We start from the raw sequence: 14118 nt of genomic DNA, 5'->3' as shown, positions 1-14118 counted from the left end.
AAAACTGGAAAATGTGGTCTCTGTCCAAATATATATGGACCTAACTGTATGTATGTATGTATGTATGTATGTATGTATGTATGTATGTATGTATGTATGTATGTATGTATGTATATATATATATATATATATATATATATATATATATATATATATATATATATATATATATATATATATATCACTGTCTCAAATTAAACGGATTGCCCAGAGTTAGAGAAATATGGCCATCACCATCTAAAGATAGCGCCACCTCGGTTTTCAGGTTGTGTGCACCACTGCGACTCTGCCCCATTCACTTTAAGAGAGCTGAGCTGCAATACCAAACTTAACCTGTAGAAAAGGGTGGTGCTGTTTGGAGTCCGACAGGAATGCCTTCCCTAATCTTGAAAAGCCCCCATACATATGTAGCAGAAATCTGCATGGACATCCTAGAAAATCTCGAATTACCGATCGGTCTGCCAGTTTGCAGGTTACTCATCAGAAGGTTGATTGCATCCATTATTAAATAGTTTCTTAGCTCTGCCACAGTGATAAATATAGACTGCAGACGGTGGCGTGTTCTGCAGCGGACCTACTCCGAGCAGGAGCAGTAGCACTGCGATATTTCCTGGAGATTAATATTACGGTGTGAGTGAGCGATGCTTACATCTGCAATGCAGCAATGAGACACAACCCTGACACTTTAAAGCATCTGGAAAATGACATTTCAAGGATGGAAGTAAAGGTGAAGCTGCTCAAATGTGAAACGAGGCGACAGTGCCACCTAGTGATCAACGCGGTAAACATCACACAACTAGACATGGAGCAGGAGCCTGTGAGCTGCATTATTCCTAGTCACTGTATTAGTATCTCCTGCAGTGTTCTCCAATAGACACAAGCAATTGTGCAGGTGCACAGATGGGTGGATACTGCCACCTAGGGACAAAGAGCGGTAAACCGCTATACGTATTGTTACAACAAAGATCTGCCACTAAGGTGTATACCCCAATGCTGAGAAAGAAAGAACAGAATAAAAAACAAAGGGTTCTTGGGATGAAGTTTCCCTTTACTCACTGATGAGATGTTGGTATGATTGGCCATCATGAGTCCGCTGACACGATGTGCAGATGGGAGATATGGGGACTTCCTGGAAAGGGCCACTTGAATGCTAGCAGGGCCCCATGGGATAAAATTGGCCAATTTCCGTTCCCTGATTCTCTGCAAACTCTTGTGCACCTACAAGAATACACACACAGAACATGACACGGCTGCATTACCAAGCGGCACTTTAACGAGGGTCTTCTAAGACCACCGCTCTAATAGACGTCCCCTGGCTGTGGGGCACACACTACGCCACACATGAACGTCTTTCTGTGTGCATAGGCTGCCATTGTTGTCGGCAGCACAGGTCCTGTTTACACAGGACGATGCGCTGCAGAGGATGAAGATCTTTGGTACATTTCACTTCATCTAATGGATGAGGGTTTTGCTCGCTCATCGGGTGATCAGCAGCCTTGTTATAAATGCACCATTAGTCAGGAAAGTCACAAACATAAGGGACAGCTCACCTCACCTGTACAATTAAAAGGCTTCTCCAAGAAATGTGCTAAAATAAATAATACCATTAAAATATTAATATTAAAAATATTAAACATTTTTCTACATGCCATCATTTAGCAAAAAGGAATTCTTTATCGTGAAGCTCCAGACAGAGCAGTGTCTGTCAGGAATGGTGACAGCCCATTCTTCTGTTCAGACCGGCTCCCCTCCTCCATGTCCTGTCAGGTTCAGTGAACAGAGGAGAGTGCGCTCATGATGCCTGACAGGACGCTGCTCTGACCGGACCTCTGCCTGGAGCTTCACACAGCCTGTCCGATAATCTAGAACTGGGCGTGACTGATGGGAGCGGCCATCTTTGAATCATGACAGTATTCCTTGTTGCTAAATGTGGGTTTCTGCTGTGACATCAAGATAGAGTTTTAGTCAGCTAACTGCTGTAAGTCACGTAAGGCTGTATGAAAACATTTGCTCGATTTTGCACTCACCTGAGTAGGATCCACCTCTCCTTGAATAATGTTCAGTATCGCTATGTAACAGTGATTGGTCTGCCTGTCCCGACCTGTGGACACCATGACGTTCTTGGGTTGCAGCAATCTCCTCATGACATCCAGCACCGTGGTCTTCCGCACACTGGCCACCTATACACAAAACCCTTGTATAAGATCACACAGTGAGCAACGAAAGCCAACTTCATGTATTACTCGGCACACAGAAAACAGGAGTGTCATCGGTAATAATGAGAGGACAGAACCTCCCTACTCTGCAGAATTCAGGCTACTAGTGGCCCAATGACTACCACAACTGCATCTATATCAAGTGGTGGCAAATACACCAAGGAAGTTTCACATGTCACATAAGTAAGGTCCTGTGTATCATTACTCTATTACCGTAATTAAAATATACACTTCAGGGAGGTAGGGCTTCTTTATTTTGGGCTAAAAATCATTTTTACATTTGGGGTCCATTAATAATTTGGCACGGTTTTCCTCTGTGTTGCACTATTTTTGGCACCAGAGTTTATTGAGACAGCGTCAGCGAACTCATTCTGACAGGAAGGTTTACATCACTTTTCTTCCTTCTTCTGAGCAATGTACGACGACATAAAGGTCGAGATGGCTGAGGTAAAAAACAAATAGCCCAAATAATAAACTTTGTCAGGACAATTTCACTGATGGATTTTGAGTTAACTCATGTTGATGCCAGCAACAGAGGATATGGGAGGAAAACTGTGCAAATTCTTCAATGGGATCCAATTACAAAACTGATTTATAGCCAAAAATAAGTGTGATCAAGTGAAGAATAAGTGTATATATGTATACACAGAAATCTATCGTTATACACTTAGATTATACACACACTCCAGAGGTATCCATATCCTGATGGCCATATGTGCTGTCCTTTCTCAATTAACAAATAGCCTCTTCAGAGAGGAAGAAGACTTGAACTTTATCATGAAGCAATCCTAAAAGTCAATCTAGGCCAGTGTTTCTCAACTCCGGTCCTCAAGACCCACCAACAGGTCAAGTTTTCAGGATCTCTTAGTATTTCACAGGTGATAATCTTCATCACCTGCTCCAGCATCAACTCCATCACCTATGGAAATCCTGAAAACTTGGCCTGTTGGTGGGTCTTGAGGACTGGAGTTGAGAAACACTGATCTAGGCCCTTTAGCGAGAAGCTAAACCAGACACTCCATTTACATACGCACTTTTCAGGATGTTTGCTCATCATAAACGCAAAGCAGGAGATCTGATTTTGCTGGGTGAGAGGCCTATGATGTAAGGTTTAAGGGAAAATGTTTCACCTTGTGGAGAGAGCCAAGGACAGAGTAAGGAGGCATTATAGGCCATACAATATAAAGCTCCTCTGGGTATGAAAACCCACCTTAGCACTCTCCACATGGAGAATGGTTCCAAACTAGACCACCCGTCAGAGGCCTCTCACCTAGCCAACTCAGATCTCCTGATTTGCACTAATGAGGGACAAAAACCCTAAAACACATCTGCAAATGCAGTTTCTGGTTTGGCTTCTTATTCTAAGACATATGGCAAAGCTCATTAAAAGGTAGAATATTGACTTTCAGGATTGTTACCCCCAATAGGACCTGTCTTCTCTTTGTCTGAAGAGACTATTTGCATATTTAAAATTCCACAGGAGCTTTGCATGGCCTATAAGTCTCCTTATGCCACCTTCGTCCCCCGCAAGTGCTCTCTCAGTACATACACCTTAACATATAACAGTGCATGGCGCCCTCTAGTGTCAGCAATAAGAACTATAGGCAAGATCCAGCACAGGTTTTATATAGCAAAGGTTTGTAAAAGGAAAACTATTTTTTCTAAAAGTTTTTCCAAAGTCCATAATTATAAAACCTAGATAAAATACTAAGACCAATGCTATTAAGAGAACACATTGCACGTGAAATGGCAGAGAACTTTCATCTTAGGCCATATTAAACACGGAATAATATGTAAAGGCAGATTTAGGCAGATCACACAGGAAGATGAAGTGTAGCACTACAAGGTCAATGTATCAGAGTGGAGAATCGATAGTCACACAGATGTACCCGCTTATAATCCATTAGGCTTTTAGATCGGCTTCTCCTAGGAATATCCTTTATGAAGGCAGGGAGTAAAATATAGATTTATTGACTAGAGGACACACACATTTATAACCAAACTATTATGTCTGTTTTCCTGACATGGAACCACACAGAGGAGATGATTCTCAATCTTGGTAGCTAATATGGAACCAGCAAGAGGGACAACGTATGGTCCACACGTCTGTCAGTCACAGTCTGAGCATGGACCATGATGTCTACTGACCCAAACTCACCAGGGTCATAATTGTTGGTTTGGACTTGGATTGTGAACGTCAGATGTGTGAAATCGTCCTCTTACAATGCAAAGAGAGAACCTTGCGACAAGTTTGTGCGTCACAATGACCGTTATAGGCAGGGCTGTGGAGTCAGTCAGCCAAACCTCTGACTTCTCACTTCCTTGACTCTGACCCCACAGCACTGGTCCCTACTGAGCATGTACATAAAGTGCAGCACAGATTCATCTCCACTACGACCCCACAGCACTGGTCACTACTGAGCATGTGCATAAAGTACAGCACAGATTCATCTCCACTACGACCCCACAGCACTGGTCACTACTGAGCATGTGCATAAAGTGCAGCACAGATTCATCTCCACTACGACCCCACAGCACTGGTCACTACTGAGCATGTGCATAAAGTGCAGCACAGATTCATCTCCACAGCACTGGTCACTACTGAGCATGTGCATAAAGTACAGCACAGATTCATCTCCACTACGACCCCACAGCACTGGTCACTACTGAGCATGTGCATAAAGTGCAGCACAGATTCATCTCCACAGCACTGGTCACTACTGAGCATGTGCATAAAGTACAGCACAGATTCACCTCCACTACAACTCCACAGCACGGGTCACTACTGAGCATGTGCATAAAGTGCAGCACAGATTCATCTCCACAGCACTGGTCACTACTGAGCATGTGCATAAAGTACAGCACAGATTCACCTCCACTACAACTCCACAGCACTGGTCACTACTGAGCATGTGCATAAAGTACAGCACAGATTCACCTCCACTACAACTCCACAGCACTGGTCACTACTGAGCATGTGCATAAACTGAAGCACAGATTCACCTCCACTACGACCCCACAGCACTGGTCACTACTGAGCATGTGCATAAAGTGAAGCACAGATTCATCTCCACTACGACCCCACAGCACTGGTCACTACTGAGCATGTGCATAAAGTACAGCACAGATTCACCTCCACTACAACTCCACAGCACTGGTCACTACTGAGCATGTGCATAAAGTGCAGCACAGATTCATCTCAACTAAAAGCAGAGATCCTTAGATCAGGAACAGAACAGACATTTATAGGACATTTTATAACTTTCCCAAAATCTCATGGAAACATTTCCAGCACATCCTGCACTGAACTACTGAACCCAATTTATTATATATCTTAGGAGTCGGTCCATTTTATACCAAGTCCACAGCCCTGGTTATAGGGTCACCCACATGGGACAGAGATGCTGCATATTCTATGTCCAAAATGGCGCACGCAAATTCTGCAGCAGGTTACAGAACCAGATGTGGAGGAGTTGTGAACAAGCAGAACCCCCATGCCACAGAATATTTGTGTGAAATTCTTAAAATTCACAGATGGTCAATTTTCTGTTGCAGATTTTACCCCATTTAATGTGGAGGGTGAAAATTGTAGTGAATTCCACAGCAAATCCCCAATTCACGTGAAAGAAACTGGCATGTGTGAATCTGGTCTCCTGATGTTACCTGCCATGTCACTGGATGCCATGACCACTGGTAGTGCTGCAGCAAGTTTCAGGTCTGGGCTCATCCCCTAGCAGTCAAGTGATTGACAGCATCAACGTGGATGCAGAAAAGGCTGTCAATCACTGACAATAACGTGATTGACAGCATTATAGTTAATTAAAATAACTATTGCTTTTTTTATTTTAGTAAAGGGCAGATTTTATCAGAATATAACCTATTGTTTAAATCATGTATTTTCGTTACTTTTTGGTAAGGATTTCTCTTCTTTTTTTAAATTCCCACATCACAATCTGTATTAAAAATAAAAAAATAACTCTTGCAATTCTCACATTGGCCACTGGGGCTTTTTTAGACTCCGACTTCCTGTTTCAGGAAACAGCACGTGTACATTAGCCACAATGAAAAGATCCCAACCCTATATGATGTACTGAAGCATCTAATTAGCGTGTGAAAGGAGGGGGAGCAGAACCTGTGTTATATTAGACATTGTAATTTTCTCTTTCCAGATAAGGAAACTGGTGTAGACTCTTCCTAGATGGACAATTAGTAGGAGTCTGAAAATTGCTAAATAATTTGGGGGTTTCTTTAACCCCTTAACAAAAAACACATAAGTTTACGCAATTGTATGTTTAATAACGCGTGGAAAGTGCTCAGGAGCGGAGTTCTCTCTCCACATGCGACAGACACAGGTGCTTGCTATGTAATATCTACCAGCCATGGGCCGGAGGGGGGGGTCTTTGATCACTGCTGCTAACCATTTAAATCTCTGACAGCGGTGTTTAAATGGAATGAGCATCAGTGCTCACACGCATTGGCTGAAGGCCCCCATGGCTGCCATCTTGGTACTCCAATTAAATTCAAACCCAGGCTAAACTATAGGAGACAGAAGTCTAGCCTATCAAAAAAGAGACTCAATCAACCTCATCAGTACACGATGTAAGAATGGATCAAAACAGCAAAACTGCGATTTTTCGGTCACAACTCATCCCTAATACAATGCAATAAAATCCAATCAAAATGTCAAACCTACCCTAAACTGTTATCAATACAACTGTCAGCACGCCACGCAGCTGAATCACACACATAGCTCAATCAATGGAAAACTAAAAACGTTACAGGTCTCGGAAAATGGCAATAAACAAAGATATTACTTAAATTGAGGAAATAAATATAATATAACATTATACAAATTTGGTATTTTGGCGATAACGTGGCACCCCTAGTGGTAAACTACCTACAAGTTCACACTCCCTAAGAAAGCATTTAGAAAAAAAATGTCTAAAAGTGGATAAAGACTATAAAGGGTCCAGGATCATTTGACTTTCTTACTACAGATCTAAGAACCAACAGGCAGATAGTTGCTAAATATCTGCCTGTTGTGACAGGCGCCGATCTCTGCTGGCACAGAGCAGTCACAGACCGCTCCTGCCGGTGATTCAGCAGTTCCACTGACACCACATCAAAAGTAGGAGCTCCTCTTCCGCTCTGTTGACGAGGCTTGAATTCTGATTGACTGCCTACAAGTGGGCAGCTGGCTATCAGGATGTTGGCAGCAGTCACACACCGTCAACACAGCAGCCTGGAAGAGGAGCTACTTTGCTGACATGGAGCAGCAGAATTGCCGGCAGGAGCGGTTGGTGACTGCTCTGAGCCGGCGCCTCTGTTGGCAACTACCTGCCTGTTAATTTTTTTTACTATGGGCATAAAAACGAATAAAACAGTGCTGAACAACCCTTTTATGTGAAATCTATTATCTAGATATCTAATATATAAAAGTCATATCTAACTTAAGTATGTCACTTTTTAATACTATATCACCTCTCAGGTACCAGTAGTCCCCCCACACCCTATGACTTACCGATTGATCTGTAGTGAGTGGGGTGTACCCAGTCATAAGAAAGTGCAGACGTGGCGTGGGGATGAGAGATGCAATTAAACCAATCAAATCATTGTTCATATAGCCGGGATAGCGGAGGGTTGTAGTACTGGCGGACATTATGGTGGATACCTGTAAAACACAAACATCAAAAATCTTAGTCTCGCAAACTAGATGGATCCGTTCCTGTCAATCTTATGGGATTGGCCCATTTATTCCCAATAGCTTCCCATGAACGATAATGAGGAGTGCAGCACATTCACACAGATTACTCGGCTGTGTCTTGATGTTCTGGACTGAGTTACATTAGGCTTACCAGACCCCAATTCTCTTGAATGGGCAGGGACAATGCACTGGTACAGCTATAAAGCTTCATACACATTTTGCACATCCGTCTTAAAGGGAGGTATCCAGGAATAAAATGCGCTCAATTCATTAATGAGAGCATGTCACTTAATTAATTTGGTGCATCTTATCAGTGTCATGCACCTCACCAGATATGTTACTCCAGTCAAGGAGTGGAGTATCTTTTCTTGCATAAGAAATGCTGCCATCTCTGCCAATTTTGGAGGACCTTCTCAAAACTGCTGTGAAAACGCTAAAGGTAGCAAAAAAAAAAGTTTGAAAAGTTGCATAATTTTTCTGCAACCCTTGCACAAAGTGTTTCACACCAGTCGTCTGGAGTAAATGCTTTGATGAATCAGGGCCATTGTTTAATGGATGCCTTTGTAGACTATGGATGATAGATGTCCTTGTATGGCTTATATCACTGGGCTCAGCTAACATCTCGGAAAGTGTATGTTACTGTCCGTATGTGCAACAGTATCATTGAGTCTAGTCAGAAAACTGCTCTGCATAGGAGCCACACAAGCCAAAGGCCCTATTAAGTCTCCTGACCAGTGTCTGTGAGGGCTGAGCTCTATAAATTGCAGCCTCCACCAGGGTTGTTATTTGAGGAGACCTAACCTGCAACCTCCTCCAGGGTTGTATTTAAGAGGCTCTAAATTTCAGCCTCCTCCAGGGTTGTTATTTGAAGAGCTCTAACCTGCAGCCTCCTCGAGAGTCATATATAAGGAGCACTAACCTGCAGCCTTCTCTAGAATCGTATTTAAGGCACTCTAAACTGCAGCCTCATCCAGGGTTATTTGAAAAGCTCTATCATGCAGCCTTCTCCACGGCTGTTATTTGAGGAGCTCCAACATGCAGCACTCTCCACGGCTGTTATTTGAGGAGCTCTAACATGCAGCCTCCTCCATGGGTGTTATTTGAGGAGCTCCAACATGCAGCCTCTTCCAGGATCGTATTTCAGGGGCTCCAACCTGCAGCATCCTCCAAGGTCATATTTAAGGAGCTCCATACTGAAGTCTCATCCAGGGTTATTTAAGGCCCTCTAACCTGAAGCCTTCTCCAGAGTTCTTATTTGAGAAATTATAACCGCAGCCTCCTCCAGGGTTATTTGAGGAGCTCTATCCTGTAGCCTCCTCCAGGGTCAGATTTATGGAACACTAACTTGAAGCCTCTTTCAGGGTTGTTATTTGAGGAGCTCTATCCAGCAGCCTCTTCCTGCCTTCAGAGTTGTATTTGAGGAGCTCTATCCAGCAGCCTCTTTCTGCCTTCAGGCTATGTGCACACGTCAGGATTTCTGGCAGAAATTTTTCTGACAAAAAAACGGACATTTCTGCCAGAAATCCGCATGCGTTTTTACTGCGATTTTGACACGTTTTTTGTGTGTTTTTTTCCACATGCATAAAATCGCGGGAAAAACGCGGAAAATTCGCAAAATTAATGAACATGCTGCTTTTTTTTTTACCGCGATGCGTTTTTTTCGCGGAAAAAAACACCATGTGCACAAAATATGCAGAATGCATTCTAAATGATAGAATGCATAATGTATGCGTTTTTAATGAGTTTTTATAGTGTTTTTATCACGAAAAAACCTGAACGTGTGCACATAGCCTCAGAGTTGTATTGGAGGAGCTCCTGCAGCCTCCTTCAGGGTTCTGTTTGACTGGATGACAAACCAATCACAAAAATCTGCAGCTTTCCAGGCTTTGGGGTGTGGGGAAACACTTTTCTTTTTAGAAAATCATGGATGATGAAGGCACTGTGAGTGTCAATTGTTCAGGAGGTGGATACCAGCAGATCCAGTCATTACCAACACAGTGCACCATCCCCAGCATAGACTGTGTGCTACACGACGCTACATGGACCAACTGCTAGAACTTAGAAAGCTGCCTGTAGAGGGACGTCGTGTTGGTTTCAGATTTGTTCTTCTGAAGATATAATGCACTAGACTAATAGCATTCCTTACCACAGTGATGAGTGGCACAGGATTTTGGTATTAATATGAGACCTGTGTATGCAGATACCGCACATGTCATCGAAAACTACTTTTGAGGCATAGTGCAAAGCTTAGAAGGGAAGAAGACCTAGAATGGAGATCAGATTTTGCAGGACTGGTTTGAGGGTGCCATATCCCACTGGCAAAGCACCTAAGGTGCCAGAACAGCAGGACCTCCTCATAATAGACCCCATTTAACAAACTACACCTCTTAACAAATCCACCATATTGACACCAATGGTGGGTCACAGAGTTTTATACCATTGGGCAGTGAAGAAAAAGATAATTATATTTTTACCATCAAAATTTAGTTTTAGCTCCAGAGTTTACATTTTCACACTGGGAAATGGGTAAAAATGGCACCAGAATTTGTCCTACAATTTCTGTTGAATGTAGAAATACCCCAAATGTGGCTGTACAGTACTGCTTAGCCATATGGCAAGACTCGGGAGGGACAGAGCGCTAGTTGCCTCCTGGAGCACAGATTTTCCTATAATAGTATGTGGACTCCATATACAGAGCTCCTAAGTGCTAGAATAGCAGAATCCCCCCTCAAATGAGCCCATTTTGGAAATTATACCTCTTTGGGAATTTATCTACAGGTATACAGACTATTTTGACTCCATGGGTCTTGTCCAGAAACAAGCAGCATTGGATGTTGCTGAGTGAAAATTGCAAACTGCCATTGTAGTGCTCAATACATTATAGTGACCAGTACATTATAGTGACCAGTAAATTATAGTGACCAGTATGTTGTGCCTAACTAGTTTTTGGAGACATGCATCCGTAAATTAGGAGGGCTCTCATCACTACAGGAATGCCAAATATGTGGGCGCTAAATGCAGTTTAGTCACATTGGGGGGCATTTGGATTTGGGAGCACAGAATTTACTGAATTTGTTTTGGGGGGTGAGGAGCAAAAGAGCTTTTCCAGAGTTTTTGTGCAACCCGTAACGTGGAACCCGCTATATTTCCGTTAACAGATGACGGTCTTGAGTGGGTACTACACTGTGTTCCAAATTATTATGCAAATTGGATTTAAGTGTCAAAGATTTAATGGTTTTGTTTTTCAAATAAACTCATGGATGGTATTGTGTCTCAGGGCTCAATGATCACTGAAATCAATCTTAAACACATGTGATAATAGATTTTCCAGGTGATTCTAATTAAAGGAAAACTACTTAAAAATGATGTTCCACATTATTAAGCAGGTCACAAGTTTCAAGTAACATGGGAAAGAAAAAGGATCTCTCTGCTGCTGAAAAGCATCAAATAGTGCAATGCCTTGGCGAAGGCATGAAAACATTAGAAATTTTCCAAAAACTTAAGCGTGATCATCGTACTGTTAAGAGATTTGTGGCTGTATCTGAGCACAAATGTGTTTGTGCTGATAAAGGCATAATGAGGAAGATTTCTGCCAGGCAAGTTCATCGGATTAAGAGAGCAGCTGCTAAAAAGCCATTACAAAGCAGCAAACAGATATTTGAAGCTGCTGGTGCCTCTGGAGTCCCTCGAACCTCAAGGTGTAGGCTCCTTCAAAGGCATGCTGTGGCGCATAAACCTACTATTCGGCCACCCTTAAACATTGTTCACAAGCAGAAATAGTTGTATTGGGCCCACACATACATGAAGACTAATTTCCAAACATTCTTGTTTACTGATAAGTGTTGAGCAACCCTGGATGGTCCAAATGGATGGAGTAGTGGATGGTTGGTGGATGGCCACAATGTCCCAACAAGGCTTCAACATCAGCAAGGAGGTGGAGGAGTCATGTTTTGGGCCGGAATCATGGAGAAACAGCTGGTAGGGCCCTTTAAGGTTCCTGAAGATGTGAAAATGACCTCTGCAAAGTATATAGAGTTTCTGACTGACAACTTTCCTCCATGGTATAAAAAGCAGAAATGTGCCTTCAGGAGCAAAATCATCTTCATGCATGACAATGCACCATCTCATGCTGCAAAGAATACCTCTGAGTCATTGGCTGCTATGGGCATAAAAGGAGATAAACTAATGGTGTGGCCACCATCTTCCCCTGACCTCAACTCTATAGAGAACCTTTGGAGTATCATCAAGCAAAAGATCTATGAGGCTGGGAGGCAGTTCACATCCAAACAGCAGCTCTGGGAGGCTATTCCAACTTCATGCAAAGAAATACAAGCAGAAATTCTCCAAAACCTCACAAGTTCAATGGATGCAAGAATTGTGAAGGTGATATCAAAGAAGGGCTCCTATGTTAACATGTAACTTGGTCTGTTAGGATGTTTTGGCGTTAAATAGCTGTTTTGTTCAGTGAATGTGACCTCATAATGCTGAAAACTCCACAAATGAGCATTTTCAATTCTTTAAAACATATCAAATGTTTAGAAATACTACTGTGCCTAATAATTTGGAACAGTGCATTATGAGTTTTTTTTTCATTTTGAAGATTATACTGTTATCATTGGGAAGTTTCTTCAATAATATTCGATGTATACTCTAATGGGTGATTACTTTTATTAGACTGACTGTCATTTGCACCAACCACTTAGGAAAATCCGATAAAAATGTAATTTGCATAATAATTTGGAACATAGTGTAGATCTTTTTTGTGGATTGATTTCAAGATTTTGTTAGGAACATTTTACTTACTATTTGGGATCACACTTATCCTTCTCTCTACGCTGAGCACTTTCTTTAACCCCTTCACCCCCAAGGGTGGTTTGCACGTTAATGACCAGGCCAATTTTTACAATTCTGACCACTGTCCCTTTATGAGGTTATAACTCTGGAACGCTTCAACGGATCTTGGCGATTCTGACAATGTTTTCTCGTGACATATTGTACTTCATGATAGTGGTAAAATTTCTTCGATATAACTTGCGTTTATTTGTTAAAAAAACGGATATTTGGCGAAAATTTCGCAATTTTCCAACTTTGAATTTTTATGCCCTTAAATCACAGACATATGTCATGCAAAATACTTAATAAGTAACATTTCCCACATGTCTACTTTACATCAGCACAATTTTGGAACCAAATTTTTTTTTGTTATTGAGTTATAAGGGTTAAAAATTGACCAGCAATTTCTCATTTTTACAACACCATTTTTTTTCAGGGACCACATCTCATTTGAAGTCATTTTGAGGGGTCTATATGACAGAAAATACCCAAGTGTGACACCATTCTAAAAACTGCACCCCTCAAGGTGCTCAAAACCACATTCAAGAAATTTATTAACCCTTCAGGTGTTTCACAGGAAATTTTGGAATGTTTGAAAAAAAGTTAAATGTTCATTTTTATTTACACAAAATTTATTTCAGCTCCAATTTGTTTTATTTTACCAAGGGTAACAGGAGAAAATGGACCCCAAAAGTTGTTGTACAATTTGTCCTGAGTACGCTAATACCCCATATGTGGGGGTACAGCACTGTTTGGGCGCATGGCAGAGCTCGGAAGGAAAGGAGCGCCATTTGACTTTTCAATGCAAAATTGACTGGAATTGACATGGGACGCCATGTTGCGTTTGGAGAGCCCCTGATGTGCCGAAACATTGAAACCCATCACAAGTGACACCATTTTGGAAAGTAGACCCCTTAAGGAACTTATCTAGATGTGTGTTGAGCACTTTGACCCAACAAGTGCTTCACAGAAGTTTATAATGCAGAGCCGTAAAAATAAAAAATCATATTTGTTCACAAAAATGATCTTTTCGCCCCCATTTTTTTATTTTCCCAAGGGTAAGAAAAGAAATTAGACCACAAAAGTTGTTGTGCAATTTGTCCTGAGTACGACGATACCCCATATGTGGGGGTAAACCACTGTTTGGGCGCATAGAGCTCGGAAGGGAAGGAGCGCTATTTTACTTTTCAATGCAAAATTGACTGGAATTAAGATGGGACGCCATGTTGCGTTTGGAGAGCCCCTGATGTGCCTAAACATTAAAACTTCCCACAAGTGACACCATTTTGGAAAGTAGACCCCCTAAGGAACTAGATGTGTTTTGAGAGCTTTGAACCCCCAAGTGTTTCACTACAGTTTATAACG

At 42.0% G+C, this 14118-nt stretch overlaps 1 protein-coding gene across 1 annotated transcript in view; it reads right to left on the bottom strand.

Annotated features, from left to right (window-relative positions):
* Window positions 1–14118, bottom strand: part of TUBG1 (tubulin gamma 1) — a 45582-nt gene that overhangs the window by 4635 nt on the left and 26829 nt on the right. The window contains exons 8-10 of the mRNA XM_077251995.1: window positions 7738–7887; window positions 2028–2180; window positions 1057–1218 (exon numbers count right to left, since the gene is read on the bottom strand). Coding sequence (XP_077108110.1) covers window positions 1057–1218; window positions 2028–2180; window positions 7738–7887 — 465 coding nt within the window. The remainder of the gene's footprint in view (window positions 1–1056; window positions 1219–2027; window positions 2181–7737; window positions 7888–14118) is intronic.

This window comes from Ranitomeya variabilis, chromosome 4, assembly GCF_051348905.1.
Source record: "Ranitomeya variabilis isolate aRanVar5 chromosome 4, aRanVar5.hap1, whole genome shotgun sequence".
NCBI lineage: Eukaryota > Metazoa > Chordata > Amphibia > Anura > Dendrobatidae > Ranitomeya > Ranitomeya variabilis.
The sequence above is the reverse complement of the archived record's forward strand: the minus strand, read 5'-3'. Positions and strand labels throughout refer to the sequence as shown.